Source organism: Zonotrichia leucophrys, chromosome 2, assembly GCF_028769735.1.
Source record: "Zonotrichia leucophrys gambelii isolate GWCS_2022_RI chromosome 2, RI_Zleu_2.0, whole genome shotgun sequence".
NCBI lineage: Eukaryota > Metazoa > Chordata > Aves > Passeriformes > Passerellidae > Zonotrichia > Zonotrichia leucophrys.
In genome coordinates, this window is record NC_088171.1 from 54,846,221 (window position 1) to 54,870,210 (window position 23,990).

General features: G+C 36.7%; 1 protein-coding gene across 3 annotated transcripts in view; it reads right to left on the reverse strand.

Annotated features, from left to right (window-relative positions):
- POU6F2 (POU class 6 homeobox 2) overlaps window positions 1–23,990 on the reverse strand; it is a 313,083-nt gene that overhangs the window by 19,774 nt on the left and 269,319 nt on the right. For all 3 annotated transcript variants that reach the window (XM_064703390.1, XM_064703389.1, XM_064703391.1), the window contains exon 7: window positions 7,110–7,316. In XM_064703390.1, the coding sequence (XP_064559460.1) occupies window positions 7,110–7,316 (207 nt within the window). The remainder of the gene's footprint in view (window positions 1–7,109; window positions 7,317–23,990) is intronic.

Here is a 23,990-nt window from a genome sequence, read left to right on the forward strand (position 1 = left end):
GCATCCCTATGCTTGGGATGGTTGACTGGAGCTCTGTGTTAAAGGCCTTATGAGATCAGGGATGTTGTTCTCTGCATCCAGAAAGCTGCAGAAAAGTGATAGGGTAACAAGGTATTTAGCATAAAATAAGGAAAGGTAAAGAAACTAAGTGGAAATCTAGAAAATTTTTGATGGAATTTTGCCCTGTATTATAACACAGTTGCTACTTGGTTTTACGGAGAGTCTGGACAAACAGCAAGGGTGAAATATGGACTTAATGGAAAGCAGAAGAAAAGAATGAACTTAAATTGCAGTAAGGAAAGCTATGATCAGGCATCAAGAAGACATTTAGAGCACTAAGTAGAGGTGCCTAGACTGCCTAGGGAGCCTCCATCACTGAAGATTTTAAAGAACAAGCTAGACAAACATCTGTCAAGAATGATATAGGGACAAGTGATCCTGCCTAGTGGAAGGAGACAAAATACATGGCCTCTTCAGGTCCTTTCCAGTGTTATTTTTCTATGATCATGGAAAGGAAATCCAAGAGATAAGGAAACACAATTAGAGAAGACGCAGGTGAAATAGACAAGTGTTAGAAGGAGGGCAGAAGAGAGGAAACAAAAAGGAGTGGTACAAAGAGCAAGAAATGCATCTTAAGTATGTTTATGCTAAAGATTTTCAATTTTTTCTGATGAGAAATATGGATATTAACTCTTGTAAAGACTAAGGTCCATGGAACGTTTGAAAAATAAGTATCTTGATATAAAAAAGACATTCCAAAACACTTCAAAATTGATGTGTGTGAATGATAATGCCTTATAGTAGTAGTAGTTTAAGTGTTTCATGCTTCTATTTTCTTGCAAATTGAGTCCTCTACTCTGTACACATGTCCTAAAATATATTTGATTTTGAGAAAGAGTAGTGGCATGCTGAGGACACTGCATGATTCAAGAGCTCAATGGCAGATGAAGCCTGTTTTTAAACAGACTGCATGAGCAGGCTGGGGCTTCAAAGGTGTTTCCTTAAATCTTCTAGCAATTGGAAAGAACAAGTTAATACACATATCCCCATCTTTCATGGCAAATCTCTTTCACAGTCAACTGTGCCAAAGTATGTTACAAATACTGTACCCCCTGACCCTAATTTAGGTTACTCAAATAAATTCAAGTAACTGTTTATAGGAAACTGAATAAGAAAGATACTTGATACCGAAAAAACATCCTTTTCCCCAGTATAGTAGAATATAGTATAATACGTATAGTATAAAAGGTGTTTTTACACACTGCTTACACTGACAGAATAGCTACATTTGGAAACTAATAAAGAAAACATTCTTAGGTTCACACTGGCTGTGTACATACTCCGCCTAAAATGAAGACTGTTGTGGACATGACTGGGGGCAGGACTTTGACACCATCTGCTGAAGTTCTTTCAAAGCCTTTCTATTGAATCACAACTACTTTCAAAGCACACTGTAACTGAAAGTCTTTGAAATTGTAAAATGAGTTTGGGAATATAGCTGGACTTGTGTAGAAGATTTAATTTTACATGTGAATGAGGTGCATAGATAATTTTTTTACCCCTATCAGGAAGGATATAATGTCAATATAACAACAATATTATTGACAATACATTAATCACTAATGATAAATGACTTATCACTTAATAATGTTAATTAATAATGTAAATATTACAATAGTATTATAATAACTGTTTTAAATGTGCAAGTGCATAATTCAAAGGTAACCCTCCTTTTCCTACAGTGAACAGCACTGTATGCTTTCTGTGCCTCAGTTGCTTAGAATGACAGCTAATGTAGTGGCATCATACTATTCCCAATGGTTTGGTGCAGTTATATCAACTGTTTTTGAGATATCCTTCTCCTACAGGTGCGGATGCCACAAAGAAAACTGGTCAGGAAAAGATGGAAGCTACAAGTCAATGTCATGCCATGGCATGGAAAGTCTGATGTAGTCCCTTGTAGTAGTAAGTAGTCTAGTAATCTTGACTTTCAAAATTCTAGCAATTTATCCATAGATGAAATAGAATTATGCAATGATGATGGTAAAGGAAAAGAGAAAGAAGAGAGAAGAATTGTCACCCTCATCACTGAAAGTCATATAAGAAGCAAAAGAAAAACAAAGTTGAATTGAGACAACACAGTTTAGTGACTATATTGAAACAGAGAAAAAAGAGTGCATTTCTCATAAAACAAGACAGCATCAAAGCTATAGGAGCATTGCAGAGAGGAAATGATTGAGAGCTGGTTAGATTTAAATGGGAGAGAATAACAAGGGATTGTATGGAGTTGTGATAACAGGATGGTAGGGAGTTTGTGGCAGGTTGAGACTGCAGAAAGGGAACATCTGATGTGAAATTTGGCAAGCAGATGTACAAAAATCACCACAGACCAATCTGAAAGGCATCTATGTCTTTTCAACAGTTAATCTGGAGCATGATGGCCAATGACAACAAAGATGGGGAACTGAAAATGTAGGAAAATACTACCTACTAGCTCATTTTACTGTGTTGGAATTGGCAGAAGCCCAAAGCTGGTCGTGCTGTAAGACACGATGAAGCACGAAAAATTCTGTCAGGCACTGTAGATACAACAAGACTGAGGACAACTGGGACTACAGTCCTGATTTAATGAATCTAGTATGTAGAAAGAAAGATCCAGGCAAAAGTGAGATGGGAACCCACTTTATGTGGTACACCAGAGAACAACAGAATGTCCAGAAGTTTCTTCTGTATGGGAAAGAAAATAATTATGAAGACACCAATTATTAGGAAAGCTGTTTAGGAAATTCATAAACAAGAATATATTTGAACCCCAGTGATCATTAGCAGCTGGATTTTTCTCAGTCAATTTTGCTCACCGTAGCATTATTTGAAAATCCTCAAATAGGTACCCTAGCCCTCTCTGATGTCAATGGTAACAATGGATATGTTAAGATACCTATTAGAGATCCAACCTATCTAAAAACTTTTCTATTTTGGTATCTTGAGTTTTCCACTGGACATGCATTTGTCTCCTTTTCTATGTCTATGCAGGAAATCCAGTTAACTAGCTTACACCAGATACCTAACTCCTTATGACTAAGTTAAGCAAGGTGCACACTTTCCTAAATTTTATAAGACAGCAGTTCATGGTTCAAGTTCAGCTGTGCTGGAGTTAAGGTTTTGTTGTTAGTGAGATGAAAGAACACCTTGAAACAAATTTCTAAAATCTGATAATGAATGACAATGCAAACAAATTTTTACAACAAATTCATCTTTTCTCAAAAACAATGCATCCTTAGCCATGCAACCTATATTTTCACAAAATTCCTCTTGAGAAGCATGGAGGAAGTGGAGAAGTTAAACTTACAAAATAGTCTTCTATTATGGGACACAAAGAGCTTATAAAGCAAAAAACATAAAATTAGAGAATTTTATTTCTTTTTCAAGAAAGAAGACTAAAAGTAGAAAACAATGGATTTACACCAAATTTTTGAAATATTTTAGCAGCCAGCAGGAAATATGGTGAATAATGGTAAAGTAGCATCTGCAGGAAGAACACATGAATTTCTTCAGTTAGTACAGAATACCATGAAAAACTTACAAATCCTGTTAGGACCATGCCAGGGGAGCATATTGACAGGTAGTGGATCAGTGCAAAGTGATTCACATCAAAAGGAACCATTTTAGTGATACACATGAAAATAATCAGGAAAGCAAAGATATATAATGATGGATACATCTGCTTATTAAGTAAAACTGTTCCATGAACAGAGATAGAAAAAAGCAGGATGTAGGCTGTACTGAGATAAAGAAAGAACATAATGCTGAAAACAATATCATGTTATGTAAAACAGGGAAGCATCCTCCCTGTGACCATGGCATTCAGTTCTGATCAAAAAATCTCGAAAAGTGTGGAAATGGCTAAGCAAAAATTATTAAAGGCAAAAACCCCTTGTTTATGAACAGAGATAAAAAGGATACTGAATAAAACAGGAATGCAAACAACTGCCTGCTTTAGAAAGCCATTGCAATTTCTAGGAGAATTCTTGGTGCTCCTTAGATTAGCAAAATGTTGGAAATAGTAAAATATCTGAAGTTTTACCTACTTGTAATTTGAAGAGGAACAATACCTACTGTGGGTAGTTGAAAGAACATAAATCAAACCTGTCTATTTATACTTAAATACAGGAAGAGCAGGACTACATCAGACTTGCTTGTGTACATTGAAAATCAACCTATTTACAGTGCAGGAAAAGAAGCACTGCTTTACACTGCATGTAAGTATTCTATGAACTCATTTCCATTAGGAGACATTCTGGTTTTAGTCTGTCAAGTCTGAAAAAGTTGTATGAATAAATAACACATATAGTATACCTAAGTAAAGCTGACTAACAATATCTGAGGCATTTAAGTCTTCAGTCATCAGGGAGAAAGTAAGTACTAGCATGCATTACTAGGAACTGTAACAACTGGAACAGTTTACAAGGGCTCAATTATTGTGACTTAGCTAACAAGCTGCAGCTCAGTATCATTGCTCTTTTTCTCCTTCAGTATTTGAGATTCCAAGGAAGTGACAAGTTGAAAGCTAAACTAGGACTATCTGTAACTGGAACATTTTTACTACATTATTTATTTCCTGCATTTATTTCTTCAAGACATGCTAGAAACTTTCCCCAAACTTGTGTTGTAATCTCTCCCTCTGCTGAAGCTTCCTTTATCAAGTTAGAAGACACCAAATACTGTGTGACAACATTTTCAAAATCATTTTGAATTCCTGCTGAGCCCTCTGATTTGAAGCACTCACTCAGTTCTTTTGAAAATGATATTTTAAACCTTATGACTTAATATGCTATCATGGGCCAAACACTACAGTTAGTCTAAATCTCTACACAGGCAAAAAAGTAAACCCAAGATCTCCTTAAACTTTGAGCAAATCTATTCACTTTCCAAATGATAGAACAGTTTGTATAGTACCAGCTCAATTGTTTTTCACTGTCCATCAGCATTATTTCTATGAGGAATCTAGCTCTCATGCATCTTTTGTGCTCCCACTGAAATTCACTGAAAATTTTCTCTGACTTCTTTCAGTAAAGCCAGAAGAGCCAGTAGAGGGAGCACAAATACATTGAAATAATTTTCTGTGGTTCCTATAAAAACAATAACCTAAACCAATATATTTTTTCATATAAAATTTTCACTACATTTTTTTTTCCTCCCTGATCAAAATACTGTCTTGATTAGACTTCAAGAAAAGCTGATTCAAGGTTAGGAGAATGTGTTGTTTTGTGGCCCTTCTTGGCACCTCAGGACTCCTTGTGAGAAAGAGGCAGGGGCTGAACCCTGTGAAAATAGTATTGGCAAAATAATGTTTTCTACCTCCATAGCACTGCTGGGCAGATCAGCTTAATAGGGATCATCTTTGGCTCTGGCACATAATCTGTTCTCTGCTGACTGATATTTTTGCCAGCTGATCCCTGCACATGAGCACGCAGGTTGGGCAAATAAGTACAGTGCAGCATGATGTGGCTAAGCAGTGCTCTCTGCTTTGCACCTCTGCTCATTCAGGAAGCGTCAGCTTTCCCAGTTCATCCCTTTATGTGAGCCCAGTGCCATGAGCTGTGCAGAAAATGTTACACCTCTGTATCCTCTCTGCCCACTGGCACTACTGGCAGACATTGCCTGGAGGAAGTTGCTTTGCTGCAGGACTCAGAGGGTGAGTTACCCTGCATGTGAGAATGTCTCAGGCAATAATGCACATCCTTTATCCTCCTATTTATACCTACATTTCATGAGTTTCAAATGGGATCTCAGAATTGCTATGATTTTTGAGTGCTTCCCCCATAACAGAGGAAAAGATCTAATCCCTTCAGGGGACTGGCTCAAAAAAACCCATCCCACACATCCCCAGGAAACCAAATGTGAACTGCTGAGTTTCATATTTCATTGTCAGGCTTTCCTGTGGTGGAGAACACGGAGCCTGCCCTCAGATCCATTCAGCTTTGTTTGAAACCGTGTATATGCAACCATTGCAAAAGCATTTGCCACTAGTGCAAGTACACTCCCCTTAAAGAAAACAGAGTTAGATAAATGATAAGTGCTTTGAAAAATGCCCATGCTACATACTACAGAGGATAGGATGGGGAAAAAGCAGGGAACCAATGGGATGTGAAATGTTTTCAGAACAAACAAAAAAGTGACGTTAGAGATCCATAAATTCTCTACTTCTAAATTTGAAAAAAAAAGAAAAGAATAAATCATCAGTTTGGAATTCAGGTGGCCTGGGATACTCAGCAGCACACAGGAAGTTGCTCCCTGTGCCTGGAGGTGTCAGCAGGAATGGCAAACAAGCACAACCAGCAGTAGGAATGCTAAACAGAATATTTAAGTGAGGGACATTTTTGTAAGTACCTCTTTGGTAATCCCATTTGATGTGTTTTCGGTCCTCAGTTTCCCCTTTCTGAGATAAAAGATAGGACTACAATTCCTTGCTCTACAGATGTAGGCAAAACTAATGGACTTGACTCTAGAGTGCTATAAGAAGAGCTACAGAAGTGTTTTTGGACTTCAGTGTGGTCACTGGATCCATCCTTAAGTCTGTCAACTACCTGCAACCTTACACTGAGTAATAATTTCTACAGAATACTTTCTGTCTATGCAATTATACATAACTATATCTGATTTTCCAGTAAGGAAATCTAATAAGATTTTATATTTTCCCTTGTTTTTCCTTCATGTTCCAAATAACTTCAAGCCCCAGTCTACTAGGTGACCACTAACTAAGAAACTAAACTTTATAGGCCAGATGGGCCAGATGGATCTCCTCTGTCTCATTCCTACTGCATTTTCATTGCAGTAAACATCTCAGTTGGTCCTATACTGACCTTGAAAAGAAAAGAAAAAGAATAAATAGATAATTCTTGACTGTATAAATAAATTATATAATAGGACATTATTAATTACTACATATACAGTATGCAGTAATACACTACGCAGGACAGAATTAAATTTTTAAATTAAAGGTGGTAAACAAGTGGCGGTTTTTAGAGAGGCCATGAGAGTGTCTCCATGAGGAGCAGAAAATTTCAGTGTGTCTGTTTTGATAATCATTCAGGCTACAGACAATTTACCTGCTGGCCTGGTTTGAGCGGCGATAGTGTTATTCCCTGGGTATTGATCACTGGCAGTATCTGGTTGCCGATGACAGTGGCGATGATCTGACCCTGGGCATTGGTCAATAACTGTGGAGTTATCGGCTGCACCTGAAGTCCCTGAGCTCCACCTGCCGCCTGGCTGGACGGGACTGGATTAGGCATCAGTGGGATTGTTCCAATAATCTGGAAGAAACAACACAGGGAGAGTGTACGCATGCCACATATACTCGCCACACGTAATTCCTTATATTCTTCATGTTGAATCAAACTTAGGTGGTAAAAGCACAGAGAGACTGGTAAGACAGGCTGAGGGTGGGAAACAGTCATTCCTTCACTGGGGTGAGAGGACTTTCCAATTCATTTGCCACATCACATATCACCTGTACATTTTACCACTGTCCACTGTCACCTGCAGCAAATCTGCTGTGGCTTAAGAGTGCATAAAGCAAATTGTGGGCCACACTCTGGGCCTTAGATTATGGTTTCTTTCCACTATTAATTTTAACACAGAGTGAGATAGATAAAAGTATCAGTCTTTTTGTCTTCCATATAATGGTTTACTAGTGGGACTTATGTAATTATACTTGATTTTCTGATACCTGGCACTCTGGATGACCACCTTTTACTCCCATGTGGTCTCAGGAAGACACAAAGGGATACTGGTGCCTTTCATGGCATGCCTTATTAAGATACGTTCATAGAAATGCAGCCGGTTTTGGATGACAGCTATGAAGTACAACCCAACAGGAGGGCTGATGTTAGATAAAATATATTAGCTAACATTTCTGGGGCAAGTAGTTGCAGAAAGAGACACTTGTGACATCTCAGACTTGAGAATACAGTGATTTCCTAAAATGTGAATGTGCCTGTAAAACTAATATTAGGATGAGATGTCAAACAGATGTCGTAAGAAAGCTTGTCAGTCAATAAGCTGCTAGGCTGGAAAAAGTTATGCTGTTGCAAGATTCTTTTTACAGGTATTAGAGAATCTGAAATGAACTTCTGATGAAACTCGGGCCTAAACCCAAACTTCTTTTTTTTTTTTTCCAAACAGCAACCTACAAAGCTGGAGTCATAGGATTGTTGCAACAGGAAAAATAAAAAAAAGCATATCACATCTGTATTTCCTTCACCTTCTCCTCTCTCTTCATCATAGCCTTGCTGAAAACACCTACTCCATCATAAGACTTCCAGTCTGCCCTTTACAGAAAACTTGCTTCTTCGTCTTTATCCTCAGCATTCACCACACTATGTTGTCCATTTTGACTCCTACTAGTACAATTCCATTTTTTTCCTCAGTGGAGATAAAAATATTATAGTTTTCCACAGTCTGTCTGCTGGTTCTCATTTCACTTGGGGGCTTAGTTATCTTTTTAGATCTCTTTGTTTCTGACAAATTTTATAGAAATTAATCAGCTGATTCACAAACCATTAAGTAGGTATGGACAGCTGAATGAATGGAAAGAAAAAGAGATGTATACATAGCACTAGACACAGAGAAGCTTTCTCATGAAAAAAAGCTGAAGTGTTCCTAATGAAACTCAAAAGCAAGTTTATTCCCCAAAAAATATATAAAACAAAACATATAACATTCCTATTGATTTCAACAATTAATTTTTATACTGTATCAATGGAACCCATCCAAGACAGTGTAAAATTAGGTCTAAAATAACTGTTTAGTGAAAACATCAGTTAGCTTTTTGGGCAGACCACTAAGTTGCTTTATGAGAGTGCAAAAGTAAACTCCTCTGAATCTCTTGCTGTGGATATAAAATGAATACAGGTGTGAAATGCATGGTAAAGAGTAACAAAGATATGTGAAGACCTCTGCCTACTGAAATCACCAGTGGTGACATACAACAACCCCCAAAAAATCCATTCTTAAAAAAGCACCATGCAAAGATATCCAAGTAATTCAGGCATAGCAGGAGGGACAGGTGGCTGTCATCACCCTCTCCCATTATTAGGCTAAGACATGACTCCACTGAGTGACAGGATCCTAATGAGTGGCTGTTCCTTCAGCAGTCACACCCAGTGATGTGCCTCTAGGTAGGCTCAACCATGAAGTACCAGGTGACAACCTACACTGACTCCTGGAGCAGGAAGAGTGCACTGTTGGCTATGGCACCTCAGGAAACAAGCAGTAGTTGTCATCAATTTGCCAAACTTGCCCAGTTAGAAGGCCTTAGCATGGGAAGACCAGAAAACCATGAAGTAAAGCAGGGCAGCTCTCCTGTGGGAGAACCTGATAAAATGGCAAGCCCAGCTACTAAGCTGTATTGTAAGAGCTGCATATATCAAGACTGTTCAAAAGACTGTAAAGATACAATTTAAGTTCTTAATGCATTGCTAAAAGGTAGACAGATCAATAAAGATTATTACCCCCATTTTATGGAGCATGAAAGTGAAGCACGGTGAAGCATATTCAGTTAGCCTTCTAAGCTGAAATTTCCTGAGTGTTTCACTTTTCAGCTCACAATGATTTTTATTTTATTTTATTTTATTTTATTTTATTTTATTTTATTTTATTTTATTTTATTTTATTTTATCTTGTCCCTAGCTGAATGGCAACTGCTTTCCTGTGCATGTGAGAAGATGGCTATTCGCTGAGGGGAGAGGCATTTATTTACATCATTATCAGATTTCAAATTGTTTTCTAAAATCAGACTTTCAGCATGAATGAAATACAACTGCGGTGCAGTGCAACACATAAATATCTCCCAGTTTTTGTGACCTAACATATTTATGAGTAACAAATATATTCTTTCACTTTTAATATAATCTCACCAAACACAAGAAATAATCCTTCTTAATTTTATCAGCAGAGACATATCAAAGGCCTCCCCTTCCTTTGCCATGTCTGTAAAGGATGTAACCTTGGACTGTCATTACTCCAATGTAACTTTAACTATCAAGGTCCTAATCCCAGCAAAGCAAAAAATGCTGCGTTGGTGTTATCAGTAATAGAAATGTTTGCATTCACATTTAAAATGCATTTCTTGGACTACAGTTGGACATTTCATAGAATGACAATGCTGAAGTGGACAGTTTGTAAGGTCAGAAGCAGAAGGCTATCTATATGTATTAATGTGTGTCACACACCATACTGTACATGGCGTGCTGTCCATGCACACAGACAGAAATGGAGGAGGAAAAACACAGATGGAAGAGGTGTTTCAGAAGGGCAAATAAGCAAATGTCCTCAGGGGTGTTACCATAGGACCCAAGGGTAAATCTTAATTGAAAACAGAAACTTACTGAGGTTTAAGAATATTTTATTTCCTTTTTTACCAAAGTAAATTCTTGTCTGGTTAAGAAAAAGATATCCACTTGTCTCTACTTAAACAACAGGGCTACTCATTACTGCATGCAGCTTTGAGATGACTAAAATTGGATTCAGGTTTCCCCTTTCAAGTTTTTCCTTGTCCAAATACCCTCTCCTAAATACCCTAATTGCTCACTGATTCACACATAAGGAGTACTACAACTGGATCCCTTCCTTAAACCTTGTGTGACTGACGTGATGCTGAACCACATCTCTCTCCCCTCTAATTTTGGTATGAAATTTCACCCTGGGCCTTGCTAATCTGTCCTCTTAAATTATTGTACAAGTAGAAGACAATTTATGATTTTGATACATTTGAATTTTGTCAAGAAATAAAGCAAGGCAATGCCACAGGCTTGAGGCACTGGCGTGCCACAGTACAGACTATTTAATTGCCAGTGATTTCCCTAGTCAGGAGGCATTGCTCCTTTCTAGGAAATGCTGCTACTTCAGATTATATTCAAAGATGGTTCAGGAATAACATGTGACAGGGACTGATCCCAAAAGATACTTACAGAGTCACACTGAATGGTTTGAGTTGGAAAGGGCCTCTTAAAGACCATCTAGTTTAATTCCCCAGCCATGGGTGGTGATGTATTTCACTAGACCACTTTGCTCTAAGCCCCATCCAACACTTCCACAGTGAGAACACATTCCACAATGCTGTGTCTTCTCTGAGACAAAGCAGAATAGGCTTCTTACTCTGGCAATGCTTGGACTCGAATTCTTAAACAATCCTGCTTGTCAAAGATGTTCTTGAAGAAAAAAATCCCACATCCTTAAAAGTCCTCATGCTACAAAAGTATAAATTTAAATGTTTTGAGAGTTTTTTCCATGTATTTTACAGTTCATTTTACACATCATACAACTGAAAGCAAGCACTGTTCACAAAGGAACTGCAAAATAGGTGTCATATGCAAAACAGCAATAAGACAGTTTTGAAAGCCCAAAGGTTAATTCAAGGGATTCCCTTATCAATACTTGTCTAAGAGAGTTAGGCACAGTAATCTGCATAGCACTGTTGATTAAAATAAATGACACCAGGTTGTATCTTTATGAGGTACAGGTTCCTCATATAGGTACAAAATGCAGTGCAGGTGGAAACTGTACTGAGATATTTAATGTAAATTCAGACTTCAAATTCTTTAATGGAGAAAGGGTTTTGCCCTCCTTTACTAATCAGAGAGACTTGCCCTCTTCAAGCAACAGAGTGTTGCCAGAATTCTTGCTGGAGTCAGACTATCACTTCAAGTATTCACTATGTTTCTTTCCCTTTTGTTCATGGATTAATAGATACATCAATTGTATCTATTAATGTATCAAGCTGTTTAGACAAGAGTTTTTGCAGAAATTAATGTATTATTTTTCTGCTTCCCAGTATTAGCTATGTTTTAAAAGTCAGTTGTTTGTTTCTAATTTTAAAAGAAATCGGGGGTGATTTTTAACAGCATCTGAATATTTTCTACTGATTAAATCTATTAGTGTGATTTTAGCACCCTAGGATTTCAAGATATCTGACATTGGATCTCTCATATCTTACAACTTGAACCTACCATTGTCAAGATGATTTCTGCAATAAAATTGTAGGGCTTGGCTTGCACATGAAAGTAATTTGTCAGCCTACACCTTCATACCAGGTGTGGGCCCAATGGTCTTTGCCTACATAGTCCTGCAAGCAGCAATGAAAGAATAGCACACATTTAAAGTGAAGGTAAAATCCAAAGTAGTGGAGGTGACCACGGAGGGGAAAAATCCCAAATCCTCAGTATAGCAATAATTTCTCTGAATATCACCCCCCATGGCAGGGTAATGTCCTAACACTGCTTAACTCAAGCCAACACCACCAAAGGAACACTACAAAGTGTGGCCAAATGGGTGGTTCAACAGCTGCCTTTGTTTCTGCTCTGAAGTGTAAGTAAAATCAAAGACCAACCTCACTACTTTGTTTCTACTGTCAGCCAGGGCTTACATAAAGCAAATGGTGACATTTTATCTAAAAAATGTCTTCAACTATAAAAATGAAATATTAAGTATTTTTAGTAGTATCATCAAAATAAACATCTCTTCAATTTGATCAATGTTACAACTCTTTAAATATTGAAAGTTAATTATTCAGTTTTGAACAACAGAAGAACAACATAAAAAGAAAACAGAAAAACGGGGAGAAGTGAAAGAAGCAACAGAAAAACTGTTCAGCAAAATGAGACAAACCACCATATACACAGAGGCACAAGGGTGTTGGTGGATGAGACTTGGCAATGTGTCCTTGCAGCCCCAAAGGCCAAGTGTATCCTGAGCTGTATCAGAAGATTTCAGGGGAAGTGTATGTCTCCCTCTACTCTACCAGCCCACATGGAGCGCTGCCTCCAGCTTTGTAATCTTCAGCACAAGAAAGACAGGGACCTCACAGGTCCAGAGGAGGCCAAAAAGATGATCAGAGGGCTGCAGCATCTCTCCCATGAAGGCAGGCTGAAAGATTTGGGGCTGTTCAGTCTGGAAAAGAGAATACTCTGGGGAGCATTTACAGCAGCCTCCCAGTACATAAAGGGAGCCTAAACACTGGGTAGGGACAGTTTTACAAGAGCATGTAGGACGAGGGATCCATGACAGGACAAGAGGTAATGGCTTCAAACTAGGGAGGGGAGGTTTAGATGAGATGTCAGGAAGAAACTTTTTACCATGGGGGTGGTGAGAACAGGTCACCCAGGGGAGCTGTGGATGCCCCATCCCAGGAAGTGCTCAAGGCCGGGCTGGATGGGTCCTTGAGAAACCTGGTCTAGTGAGAGCAGTCTCTGCCACGGCAGGGGCTTGGAACTAGATGATCTTTAAGGTCTCCTCCAAGCCAGATCATTCTATGATTTTGTACAGTTTTGCAAACTTTATTCAGAAGCTGCATCTGTTCAGAGATATGCTGCATGGTCACTTTATTAGCATGAGTTATTTAAGGAGACAATCTAAGGAGAAAATGACTGAGGAAAAGATAGACTGATGTGAATCTGCACAGGCTTCTTTAGCCTCTGTGCAGCTGCCTCTTTCTTAATCACATACATGTATATCTATATATATACAGTATCCACATGATTTATAAACACATAGACACAGATATTTTAAAAAATACATAGAACTTATTTTCTACCAATATCAATAACCCCAGCTATTTATATGCACTATACCACATACATGCAATCCACTTCCAATCTACACACTGAAAAACTGGAATCATGAATACAAGAAATACAATTTACAGACTTCTTTTGAAAGTAATGCTAGTCCATCTCATTCTTTGGACTAATGACAATATGATTCTTGAGCCTCATACAGGATGAAATTAAGGCTGCCTATGTCTTTCAAATTAGAAGTAGTACTAATTCATGCAAAGCTTGCAAATTTTCTTTTCTGCATTGTATTTCCTAATGACAAGTCAAAAAGATGGCACAACAAATTGCTACTTTGAGAAAACGAATCAAATAGTGATACTGGAAATAGGCACCTAGGAAACTGTACTCCCGAGTCACTATTTAATGTAAGGATTTGTAATATCCAGGTTAAGTATTGTTCTTATATCATTCAACATATTGGATATGTTTTTGCTTGTAAGCATCATAATGGAGGATTGAGTCCAACATTCTGCCTGATTTTCTCAGTGTTTTTTTTTTTTTTTAGAAAAGAATGTTTGTATGTTAACATCAAACTACACAGGAATTTATTTGTTATCACTGTAGGAATTATGTGGTGAAATTTTTCTATTTTTCTTAAGCAAATACTATTACATTCTTGTAGTAGGAGCATGTGTACTGTCATAAAAAAGAATGTTTATTTTATCAAACATTCTGAATAACACAACATTTTCTCATTAGAAAATTCTAAATATATGTAATTTTCAAATTAAAGACTAAAAATTATGTTGAGTATCTGCTGAATTGTTCCTTTTAAGCAATCTGCTTAGGTTTTAGCTTCCTTTTATAAACAAGAATTAAATCAGGCATCATGAGCCTTAGAGGTCATAGTTCTCTGAGTTGAGGAAAGCAGCTGTTGGTGTTAATTAGATTTGCAGGTCCTAAGTATTTCTGAAAACCAGCTAGTGAGATTCTTATGAAAATATTTATTATTTAAAATTATTTGATGGATGTCTAGCATAAAATATTTTAGCAATATTTTTGTTTGTTATGACAACAGGTCCATGATATGTTATGACAGGACAGCCAATACTATCATATTTGTTATGGAAAAAACAGACAAAATTTCTAATAATATTTGATGATCATTAAAAGAATTTACAACTAACTGTTTTTTAGCATTTTACTGCTTGCCTCCCAAGCTACAAACAGCTTTTCTGATTGCTGTGCAGATCCTTTTAGGGTGTGTACAAGCAATCATGTTTCTGTATATGGGTTTTTTTTGGTAAATCCTTTTGATAATCAAAAGTAATAGTATTTATTTTCTCAGGAATTAAACACATATCAACTGGGCCAGAAGTGTGAATTTCTAGAATTAATTGCAATGAAAACATTTTTGTAAATATTCATTCATCCCTACTTTCTTTTCATGCAAGCTGCAATTTTCATAGTTGCCTACAAAATTATTGTTTGGCTTCTCTGAAGACTTCAATATCAACTAAGTATCAAACATCTCAGAGACAAGAAATACCTGCTCTGAAATAAAATTTCTCAACCTTTTCAAGCTTTGTATTTGGGCTGCAGCTGCTAACCCAAACATCAGTTTGTATCTTTAGACTACAAAGTGGATTTAGATTCCGTTAGAACAAGAATTGTCTCTTTTGAGCAATAACATTATTTCCTACTACATCTCTCTCAGAGCATAAAGAGTGGACTTACTTTCAGCCCCATCAGAATCTAACAAACTGGACACACAGCACAAGAAAATGTAGGCATCCCTACACTTTGTACTCTGTGCCACACTGAGCCATTCAAGGACAGCTTGGGAAACAAATTCCCATTTCTCAGCATGCCTAACTAGGCCCAGCACAATGTGTGCCAATGTGATTAGCTTGCCTCCATGCTATGGCGACATTATCAGCTTGTTTGGAACTACCTTTGCCACCTTGTGCTGGATTGCACTGTACTGGCCACTACAGAGATGCTGAGAGGTGAGGAGCCAGAATAAGGCACGGTTTAGTAACTGCTCCATGATCCTGTGGTTTTTAAACAAGAGCTACTATTGAGACACAGCCCTGCACAGATATGAACAAGATAACATCTTCCACTGCCAAACAGTTCTCACTGAAATAGTGTGGGTTTAATTTTTCAAATTGTAATCTTACTCTTTTTTTTTAAAGGGATGTGGCACACTACTGGCAATGCCTGTGGATGAGCAGGACTATTTCTGGTATTATACTTTTATTTCTTTCTCTTGATTGCTCCTTTAAACTTGTTTTTGCATAGACAATTAAGAAGATGGTACTGACTTCAGCAGTGACTCTCACTGGTTTTTCTTGTGATACTATTACCAAAAAATTATTTCACTAGAAGTATTATGGTCTTGCAAATGTGTGCCAAATGTGGCTACCTCAAAGACTTTTTAATTTTCATTGATTTTTTTTTTATTGTTTATGAATCTGTGATGATAATGAAATTTTCTGAGGAAACAAAAGTAAATTATGGGAACCTTGCTTTGAAAACTTAATGGTATTTTATTCTGTCCTTGACTTGTCTGTTTAGAATACCAATGGATGCTTTCTCAGGTACTCCATAAGAAACTGGATTGAAATCACTAACCATCAAATAATCTTCAGATGCAATCTTTAGGACCAGAGTTCTTTAATTAGACTATAGGTCAAAGAATTTCTAGGTCATCAATATATTCTCAAAGAAACCTCTCACATCTTCTGACTATCAGATTACCTACACTATACAAAATATTTATCAGAGATCACCAGATTTCTGCCTGTAATTCTTAAAGGTGAAATTATTTGTGCATGTTGATTCCTTCAATCATTTCAGATTTAGCCAAAATTCATTGCAATAAGGTTAATATATATTGTAACTAATCAGTAGCAGTGATACTCAGATTTGTTGTTAGACAATCACATTTTTCTAAATACTATTACAAATCCTGAGCTTGCTGCACAGATGCCATGATTGTGGATGATATGGTAGCTGTCTTTCAATCCATAATTTCAACACAGCACCTGTACAAGATGACATCTGTCTAAATACAAAGTCATGACCTACTTAGGTGATGTTTCTACAATTTTAGATCACCTAGACTTTAGCTAAATAAAATACAAACTGTTGGTCATACAAATTAAGAGTTGCAACTTTTACTGTCATAGTGTATGAAAGCCATGGGCAAGGGTGGGATGAGTAACTGTGAAGTGGTAACTGGTAACAAATGTACCACTGAAACACTTTCCAGTTTTGCAGGACATGCATTTCTTCCACAAGTGACTTTTCTGCCTACTGAGAGCGAGGCACAATGCTTAGCAGAGCATGATTATGATGGAACAAACCATCCTGGATTATCTCTCTACTATAGTGGATATCACTGTGGAAACCAATATTCCAACCTATGAAATGGAATTTTGCTATAAAGTACCACAATTTTGTGGGAGTTGAAGACAAGGAGAAAAAATTCTATTTTCCATTTCAATGAAAGAAGTCCTAGATAGATTGCATGTAAATTCTTGAATGGAAAATGGTCATGACTCCAAGTTTCTAGAGCTGAATGTCTAGGAATAAAAATCCTTCCTGAGATCAAATATAACTTCCTTTTGTCATGCATTCATAATAGAGTTGATTGCCCTTTTTAGTACCAATGAAAATTTGCCAACCAAATATAAGCCAGGCCTTAGTCCTACTTACCTTGAAAAATTTATTCTGCAAACTTTTCAAGGTAAGAAGAACTGGTTCAGCACACTGCTCTGTCAATCAGTTTACCTTTGAAAAGTTTGTTAAATTCCAGGTCTCCATTCATTCATGTGTAATATGTTAGTATAAATACTATTTACTTCCTACCAGTATTCCTACAAGTTTTAAGTAATTTTTATAAGGCTACCTAAGAGTTAGAAAGACAAGATATGAAAAAGGTAGGGTATTTTTATGTTGAAGATGAAAAAACACCCATCTTGAAATGATTCTCAAATTTAGGGAAGACGTAGCAAGAGACTGTGTTTATGAATCTGTGAGGAGAACATGCAGCTTAATTACCAGTTTCATTCAGGCCTGGTCCATAGGTCTGCTTAAGGAAGAGTTAAATAACTATGATTTTCTTATTAAAAGAAGCAGTGGGCTGGAGGTAATCCCATCTTCAGCTCCTACATTGCTATTCTGTGGAAGCAACGTGTTCCTGATACAGACAGGCAAATAGAAATTTGTTTATGTATTTTTACATTAATTCAAACTACTTTATATTTCCCTTCTGCTGTCAGCAGAGCCCGTATCCCTGAGGCCTGTTCTGTGGAAGGCAGATCACAATTTTCTATTCCTGCATGTGTTCTCTGTTCTCTAAAAATATTTCTTTTTCAACCGTCATCTGCAGGGCACCAAAGGTGAGGTGCTTCTTTACTTTTTTGACTCTAGAGAAAGGGAATAGTAAGGACAGAAAATTAGTTATTTCCAGAATCCCTTCTCCATCTGTGTAGCTGTCACATGTCTTATACTTACATTTTCAGTTATTTTGGGCAGGCCATTGTTTCTTTTGGTATGTTAGAATAAGACCTTAGCACAGTGTTCCAGTGTGATTATGTATTCCATTCATCGTTACGGGGGCTCCGTAGACAAAAAAGTAACAACAATCCTATTTGTTGTCAAAGAATTAAATTTTTATATTACATAACAGTCTCACATTTCCTTAGGTAAGGTGACTGAAGACTGTGATGCACTCTATCAAGACTTTCAAGTGGGATGCTACTGATGCACTTTCTGATAATTTTTACTGGATTACAGGTTCCTGAGAGAAGAAGAAAGGGGGTGCTACTTAAACTTCATCAGTACTGAAATGCTTCCTTTACATAAGGAAAGTACATTAATGCCATTTTAAACATGGCATGAAATGTTGAAAATCATAGCCAAAAGCTGGGGAAAAAAATGCAGTGATAGTGTAGAACTGACTCTTATGTTTACAATTTATTTTAAATGTTTTCCTAGAGCTATTGTTTCCCACATTACTCTTGCAGCTGTGGCAGCTGGGGAGTCAGTGGACCTCAATGACTTGCACAGAATAAAGAGATCCTTAGCAAGCTCAGAAGACATCATTCACAGTTAGAGCCACAGCCCTCCTGTAGGAACCAAAGCTGGTCCTCCACAGGATCATTCTGAGCAATTACTCAGCTTGGCTTTGCCAAGCAATGCTTAAAGTCACAGAATCATACTGATTGGGAAAGACCTTTGAGATCATCAAATCCAGCCATAAACCTAACACTGCCAAGTCCACCAGCCTAATTCAACCTCTCTCTTCTGGTATTTGATGCTTTAATGTGGAAAAGATTGAAATGAAACAAGAAGGGTCCTCATGGAGTGATGTACTATTACTCAGTGCTTTAAAGAACCAGATAATCTAACCATGGATATGTTTAGCATATGAAAGTGTAAGGATCATCAGATGTTGCTTCCTTCATTCAGGATTTACCTTAATTTAAGTAGTCTCCCTGTTAAAAATCTGAAGAGAAAGATATTAAATAGAATTAAAAGTGGTGGAATCTTCCAAGAGGAGAACAAAGTATATGCAAAGAAGAGAAAAAAGCAACAGCAAAATGAAACTTAGTTTTAAACATTGTCAAAATGCATACTGTAGTTACAAATGTTCTTGTAATATATTTTTTGAAAAAGCAACTCGGTCTCAGTAATGTGAAACTTCCAAAAGAACTTCTTGTTTAATCTTGGAGCAATAGTGGAGAAGATTTCCTGGCATATGGGAATTACAGCAGAAGAATGAAGAGATAAGTGAAGAGAAAATGCCATACTACAATTAACATATGGAATCGTTTAATTGCCGGTAATCACAGATTTTTAAATTTACAAGTCAAGGAATTGTGCTCATTTCTGAGACAGAATTGAGCATATTAACTGCCCTTGAAATATCAGTATTTGTGGGTCCCATCCAACTCAGCATATTCTCTGATTCTGTGATGATAGTTGAGTTGGTGCATCTATTAGCTTCTCCTTCTTTGCTTATATCCCCCTCCCTGCCATCACCTCACAAAAAATCCAATCCAAACCAAACCAAATGAAACCAAACCAAATCACAATAACAAAAAATCAACACAAACCCCCAAGAAAACCACCCCATACCAAAAAACCCAAACCCAACTAAACAAATCCCATCTCCCCCCACCAAACAAAACAAAAAAACCCAAACCCCAAATTTATTTCTCAGATGCAAAAGAAAGTTTATCCAGGCTGAATGTGCACAAGATTTGTCAACCAGGCTGCTTCACTCAGAAATGAAAATGTAAAGATGTGTAAACAACAAATAACCTCAAAAAAGGAATTAGCATCTCAAAAAAAAAAAAAGTTATCAAATATGCATTTGTTTATCACAGTCAAGTTTTATGATTCAAACCTTATTCATATATATTTTATGAAGAGAATATCCATTGTGGTGGCAAAATTAAATGCATTTTGAAACTTGTATGTGACATTTATCTATCTGCTCTATCAGAAAAAAGTTGTCACATTCATTCAGACATATATTACTTTTTCAATTTCCTGTCAGTAATGTTTTTTTAATGTTCTTTAGGGGTAGACCACAGGATTTCTTATTTCTCACAACAAAGACCATAATGCTTTAGAATTATGTTGATGAGTTTATACCTAAAAAAGTTGCACCACCTTTTTTTTAAGAGATGAACAGTTCATTCTTGTCCCTGATAACCACGGTTTTTGGGTTGTTGGGGTTTATTTTTTGTTTGTTTTCAATTTATTTTTAAAGATACAGTCAGGTATCTTAAAAAGAGAGTGGTCTGGTCTTTTTTTCTTCTTCTAAAGAAGTTCATAATACAAAACACAAACTTACGGTGCAATTTTATGATGATTCAGGTTTTACTGTGAGCCACAAGAGATAATAAAGAAAAAAAAAGCTCAAATATTGAAACTCCTTATCACATATCTTCCCTTCCAAGGGGATGATTTTGATAGAAAGTTCATATAAACCCAGTGCTTTGAATAAAGTGTTCTGTAGCAGGCAAGACCTAAAGGTCATAGAGAAGAAACAGAAACCAATTAAGAGGGTTAATTGACAACACCCTGCAGCTGTAGTGCAAAACAGTGGCTGGAGAGGTGGACACTTCTTTCTCTGAGCTGCTATTAAAGTGGCACTGTAGCAAAAAACCTATATTGTATCCCATAGGCTCAGTGCAAGTCCTGTGGAAGAGGTTGAAGTGCAGTGGGTCAAGTCCTGAGTAGAAAGGACACTTGTTTCTTATGGGGTTTCTTTGGTAGTAAAGACCCCATCCGTAATATAGAATAATGCATGCTCTTTGATGGTAACAAATCAGGAGAATTCCATGGAAACATTCAAGTTGCATCTCTAAACAAATGGTACATTTGAATTCAAGTTAGAAGATATGCCTGCCCTTCTAAACACACATAATATCTAGGAGTAAAACAAATATTTTGGTAAAACTGGCAATAATTATGATGGTGTAGTTTAGATTACTTTAGGACAGAAATTCTTAGATGATGAGACTCTTTTATGGTATTTGTGACATCTAATGGCTGGAGCTGTGCTGGAAATACATTCATGTTGGTCTGTGGTCTGAAGATTTCGTGTATCCCTTTTCTGTACTAACCAAAACAGCAGGGTAAATGGCCAGAGAAATGCAAAAAGAAATCTGTAAAGAGGAGAGACATCTTCCCCGCTTCTAGAGATTCAAAGGGTTTTTTTTTAAACTAGGAGAACCTCAGACATGTAATGTCTTCATTTATGCACAACTGATTTTTAAATAACATCATCCTGTAGATGGAATACTTGATCTTACTTGAAAGAAAAGATACTCAACAGAAAGATCCTCCCCTTCACATTGCAAACCATCACTTAGTTGAAGTATCTGTAAAGTTAAGTACGCCTTAAATAATTCAGGGGTACCATTACCTTGGTCCCTATTTATCTGGGAAACACAAAGAAGCAGGCAAGCAAAACAGTAAAAAAAAAAAAAGAATAATTCCCCCAGAGTAATTAAAAAAATAAGTCAGGTCAGCCAAGTTCTGCATGTCCATCCTCAGCTGCTCCCAGCATCTGAGTTAAATTACTGTGATGGTGAGCTTAAGGATAACATTATCAAAAGGACTCAAGTATCGTTAAAAGTAACTACTGTGTAATATTGTAAAGCATGGAATTTATATAATATTCAACACCTAGCATTAGAAATCCAGCTGTAGACTATCATTCATGACTCTCTCTCTTCAGTGTAGAGAGTGAAAAATCCCTGGAAGATAATTCATTGATGCTTAAAACACCCACCTTAGATTGGTCTTATGTTTTATTTTTTGAGTCTCTATTTGTTTCAATGATGACAGAAAACACAAAACAACTAGCTTAGATTGTTGACTAGCTTAAGTTGCTTTTCCTGTGGTCAAAATTAGGGAAAAGGAATTCAAATCAGGAGTCTAAACAGAGTGCTCTGCAAAGCAGTCAGTTCTAAAATTGACCTACACTCTCTAGGTCATTTGGAAAACAAGTTGCCTTTTTACTGACCATCTCAATCTCAGCTGTAGATAAAAGGAGGGTAACATAATTTTAAAAAAATCCCTAAAATTAAAATAAAATCATTGACACTTTTTCTGGGAATAAGACTCCATTTTTCTTTATTTTTTTTTCTTTTGTGAGCTACTATTAAAATAAGAAAAGGCTTTAAGAAGACCTAACTGGTTGAAAAGATGTTCAACACATGCACAAAATGAAATCTGTTTGACCATCCTTGTCTATTACAAATATAAACACAGAGATAGAGATGATTCACTTAAATTCCTTCAACTTGACTGGTAATATCTTGACACATTTCACTGGGGAGGGTATAACTTATACCACTCTTAAAAAGTAAGTTAAAAAAAAAGACACAGCAATGACTGTGGACTGAAGATTTATTAGAAAGATTCCGTAACCATCTCTTGGAAGTAAAATTTCCATTCTGTGCAAACTCAGTGAGAAATTGCTTTCTTGACATGGTACTCATTTATCTCCCCTTACTCTGTGTTCTTTGAGGTCTCCTTTTGCATCATTTGTTTGGTAGTATGAGGCCGATCTAAACATTTTTACATTTGTGCTCTTGCCAGAGACCACAGTGATTTAGTGAATCAGGAATGCATCATTCATGTTTGTTCCCTCTTTTCACTGCATATGATTTTAAGGAGAAATAAAAGGCAAGGGTACAGCTTGCTGCATTAAGTGCTCCTTAGGAGGGGCCCTTTCCATTGATGGATCAGGCTAGGATAATTTGAGCTCGACTTAGTAATATTTAACAGATACATTTTTATTTGTATTCAGAAAAGAAGTCTTTTTTTTTAGCATATTTACTTGTGATATTTTTTTCTCATCATACAGGGTGTTTCTCATCATACATAATTGTTGGTTAAAGATTTCCATGTAAGCAGAGCTCTAAGTGTCTATCATTGTATATACAGAAGCATGAACCTATTTGAATAGACAAATGCTTCTGTATATTACTAACAGTATTTTTAGGTCAGTAGTCTAATATTAATATTTTAAATAGTTACCCTGAGAAGCTGGCAAGAAGTTTTTCAAGATTTGTTTTCAAAAATCATTTCCAAAACCTCCCTTATTCTCTTACAAAAACGTAGTTTGTGATTGCAATCTCAGAACATATTCAATCAGCTCTTAGACTTCACAGATGAGCATCAGGGCATCCTATGTCTTCCTGTATCTGGTGAACAGAGAATAAGTTAGTCTCTTTGGACCCTTGTGAGCAAAAAATAAAATTCAAAACTTATTCAAAATTATTTTTCTAAGCAGTCATTAAATATTTAATCTTAGTCTCTGGGCAGATTTTTGTCTTGGTTGTTGTAGCAAAAATTCCCAGATGTGGTAGAGAAGAATGTGGTGCTTTTTTGCTAATATCAGTTCCATATTAATTTTATTCAAAGGTGATGACATTATGATTTATCTAATCTCTCTGTGGATTGGTTCTTAAACTTTCCACTTTAGCTAAAGGAGTGTGTTTCAACAATGAACGTAAAAAACAACTGCTTTCAAATTCATAGATCTACTTGACATCAAAGACAGGTGCCTGTCTCCTACAGGTGTCTGTACCTGAAAAATAGGTGCAACAGCTGGGACATTTTGGTGCATCAGAGAAATAAGACACATTCTCCTGGGTACAAACAGACCAACCAAGAGAGCAACACATAGATTTAAACATACAGAGTGCTGCACTGTAGTTGATAATATTAATTTTAAGAGACTGTAAATACAAAACCCATACATGAGTATCTGTACAATTAAAATTAAGAGATATATTGTGCAGGTCCCAGAAGATGTAATTTAAATACCTAAAAATGGAAGCCAGCTCCCAGCACTTTGGAGGGGTGTCTGGAGGTGATATTCATCAACATGATAAA